General features: G+C 34.1%; 1 protein-coding gene across 1 annotated transcript; it reads left to right on the top strand.

The window, feature by feature from the left end:
- Window positions 1-2671: 2671 nt before the first annotated feature.
- On the top strand, window positions 2672-3385 carry LOC107765030 (uncharacterized). Its single transcript, XM_016583615.1, has one exon. It carries the CDS (start codon window positions 2672-2674, stop codon window positions 3383-3385), a length of 714 nt encoding a protein of 237 aa, XP_016439101.1.
- Window positions 3386-3705: the final 320 nt, after the last annotated feature.

The raw sequence follows: 3705 nt of genomic DNA, 5'->3' as shown, positions 1-3705 counted from the left end.
TAACATATATATACTGACTGTGTAAAGAACTTATTGACTATTAATGAATTTTAATACGTAGTATGTCTTATTTTCCAAGCACCAATTTCATTTATTATGAACATTACTTCTAATTAACTTCTAATTACATGATAGTGTAAACGTTCTTTAATATCATAGTGTATAAAAGATAAACTCTTGAATCCTAAGCCCATTCCTTATTGGATGACTTTTGAGAGCTTTTGGTTTATCTTTTGGGCAAGTTACACATTTGGTCTGTTGGCCAAAAATAATTACATTCGCTCGTCAAATATAAAAAATAAATATTGATTATGTATAAAAATATATTAATATAAAATTAAAAAAAATTGACGGCTATTATTTTTGGGAGTGACTATACGATGTAGTTTTTCTTTTTTTTTTTTTTACTCTCCTTTTCGGTCAATTCCTCATTGCTTATAGCTTGCTTTATTTGGGCCAACATATAGTGCTGCGAAGAGTTAAGCTGTTGTGGGTCTTTATACTTGAAAAGGCTACCTCATATGATGTTTCCTTAACTAGAAAATTTGGGATAAATTGTTTCTCTCTCAGTGTTTAAAAAAGAAAAACAAGAAGAATTTCATGTTACGGTGTTAAACAACTTCGTTTATTCATGGCCACCTTAATTAATCAACTATACTTGTGCACTTGGAAGCTTCATTTAATCTGTGTTTTCTCCAATTAATTCTTTTTTTGGTAGAATACCTCGAAACTACCCCTTAAACTTGATATATTTTATTCGGTGCATACCTAAATTATAATAATGCAAAAAGGCCTCCTGGCCACTTGAACTTGTACTTGATTGTCATGCCGATAAATAAACTTTCAAAATTCCCAAATGAACACTTTAACTTGAGCATAAGTGAACTAATAAACACCTCCAACAATTAAATCATAGCGCGTGCATTACAATTTCACAAACGTGACAACCCAATCAACAATAAACGAATTAAAACCTGCCACGTGCGCGAAAACCCACTAAGCACCGACTTATTTCCCATTCATTTTTTTACCTAAAACACTCATTCATTTTCAATTTCAGTCGTCTCTCTCAAAGAACTCTAACATTTTCAATCGTCTACTCAAATGGAGTGAACGATTGTCGTGGGATTTTCCGTCCATTAGATCATCTGAACATTGTGTTTATTTTTCTTTCAAAATCGGTCAGAAAGCAAAAATCTGAGTGTTTCATGTACCATCGATTTCTCCTCCACCAGAAACGTAGAAGTCATTAAACGTCTGATTGTTGTCTTTAATGAAATTTCTAGTTATTTTCTTGTGTTTTTATGCGTTATTGAAGTTGATCATGATAGATAATGTTTTGTATGCATGCAATGGTTCTTTCGTTATTTAGGGTTTAAAAATTAGGGCTTTTTGGAATAACACACTAAATTCTTATTTTTTTCCTCTGAATTTTGTCAATTCCATGGCTGATTTGGCATATGGGGTTTAAAATTAAGGCTTTTTATCATATCGAAAAATTTTGTCTCTTAAAGTGATAAAGTTGGGGTTCTTTTCCCGCATTTGCTTATTTTTTTTCAAAGACGTGTTCAGACAATATTGTCTTTTTCTTTTGAATATTTTACTGATTTGGACTATCTTATCTTCTTCATAGGCATAGTGAGGTGAGACAGGATGGCTGTTATTGTAAAATTACAATTTCACCATCGGGGACAACTGGTAACTGGCCCATTAATAAGGTATGAAAATGGTATAACATAGCCTACTATTGTAACTGTTGACACTGATGAACTGCATGTTATTCAATTCAACAAATGGGCAAATGATATGGGGTACTTAGGTGTGGAGAAATTTGCATGTCAAGTCAATAAAAAAGAGCATTTTAGTTTATTAAGTATGATGATGATGTGCTAGAATTCTACAAAGACCTTCATGATGGAAATTTTATTGATGTTTATTTATGTCACACTGTTAATATACCATGCGTTGATATTGAATTGGATGAAATGTTAAGTAGTGGTGTGGACCCCAGTGATATTCCATATGACCAAACAGCTGGCTTAAGTGAAGTGCCACAAACGCAAACAAGTAGAGCTAATGCTAGGGCAACAAATTCACCTATCAATGATATAAATAGTGGTTTTTTCACTGAGGGGAAGTGTGAAGGGAGGGATGCTGATATAGAAGAGTCTCAGATGAAGGGGAGTTCTACAACTTTCATCTAGCCACAAATTCAGATTGTGATGAATTTGAGAGGAATTCTGAGAGTGAGGATGGTGAATATGAGAGTGTTTCTGCTGAAGAGGATACACATGATTCACTTTATGATGCTGATGAGGATGTTGTTGTAGAGACAAGTGATATAGAAGTTGACCTTGTTGTTGCTAGATAGACAAAAGTAAATCAAAAGAACTGGAAAGAGAGATCTAGTGATGTTAATATAGATTAGCTACCTAGTAGCCAGTAGGTATTGACCCTGGGTTTTGAAGACATTTACAAGGACACGACTGCTAAATATGCTGAAAAATTAGGAGGGGATGAACAGTATCTAGAAAGTTCGGATCCAAGGAGCGAGGATAGTATTGATAATGATGTAGATGCAGATGATGAGGTGTAGAACCTTCCTCCAAGAAGATACAGTAGAAAGGTCTACTTTGGCCCTAACTGTAAGAAAATTATTTTCCAAATGGGAATGGTCTTTGAAAATGTTAGACAATTTAGATCTGCTTTACAAGACTATGTTATACAGAGGAGAGTTCAGTTAAAATTAAGACCAAATGAGAGGAATAGGGTCAGGGCAACATGTTTGAACTCTAGTAGATGTAGATGGCATATTTTAGGCAGTTTACAGGGCCACACAAAGAACTTCATTGTTAGCACATACTACCATGTCCATTCATGCTTCTCAGTCACAAGGAACAAACTTGCTCACACAACTTGGATAGTTAAACATTACAAATATAAGTTCATTAATCAGCCTGAGATAAAGCTCAATAAGTTGCAAGAGTTGATAAGGATTAAGTATGGTGTGTATGTAGAAAAAACAATATGTGTCAGGGCTAGACAGAAGGTAATGGGTAATTATTTAGGTGATTACAAAATGAAGTTTGCTAGGATTTATGATTATGCTGACATGATAAAAACTACTAACCCTAGAAGCACTGTTGTGGTGAGGACTTCAAAAGAAATAGAACCTGGTAAAGAGGTCTTTGTGGGGATATATATTTGTTTACATGCTTTGAAAATAGGTTGGTTAGAAGGGTGTAGAAATATAATTGGCTTTGATGGTACATTTCTGAAGGGAGTGTGTAAAGGTGATCCATTGTCATGCAATGCTAAGGATGGTAATAACCAGATATACCCTGTTGCATGGGCAGTAGTTGAGAAAGAGACCAAGAATAATTGATCATGGTTTTTTAGGTGTCTAATGGAGGACTTGAAACTGACAGAATCTGAAGGTGAAGGACTAACAATTATGTCTGATATGCAGAAGGTATGTATATTGTTTTAATCTCATTTTTTACTTTAATACTTAAGCTTGCATTATATGAACTTTAACAGTGTATTTTTGTTTTTCAAGCTGTATCTGAATTGATGCCAAATGCTGAGCATAGAAATGTATATTGTTTCTGAAGGTTAAATTAGATGAGTTGGAGCAACTGGAAGAAAACCTGGAGTGGTGAGGAAAGAAGGAAGAAATTATGGGATTGTGCAAGAGCTTCATTT

This window comes from Nicotiana tabacum, chromosome 23 (assembly GCF_000715075.1).
Source record: "Nicotiana tabacum cultivar K326 chromosome 23, ASM71507v2, whole genome shotgun sequence".
In the NCBI taxonomy this organism is placed as follows: Eukaryota; Viridiplantae; Streptophyta; class Magnoliopsida; order Solanales; family Solanaceae; genus Nicotiana; species Nicotiana tabacum.
Note: the sequence above shows the minus strand (reverse complement) of the source record. Positions and strands in the feature narration are given on the sequence as shown.

What these genes read in the sequence shown, in the direction of transcription:
- LOC107765030 (XM_016583615.1), top strand. Translation starts at nt 2,672, where the DNA reads ATGGTCTTTGAAAATGTTAGACAATTTAGATCTGCTTTACAAGACTAT.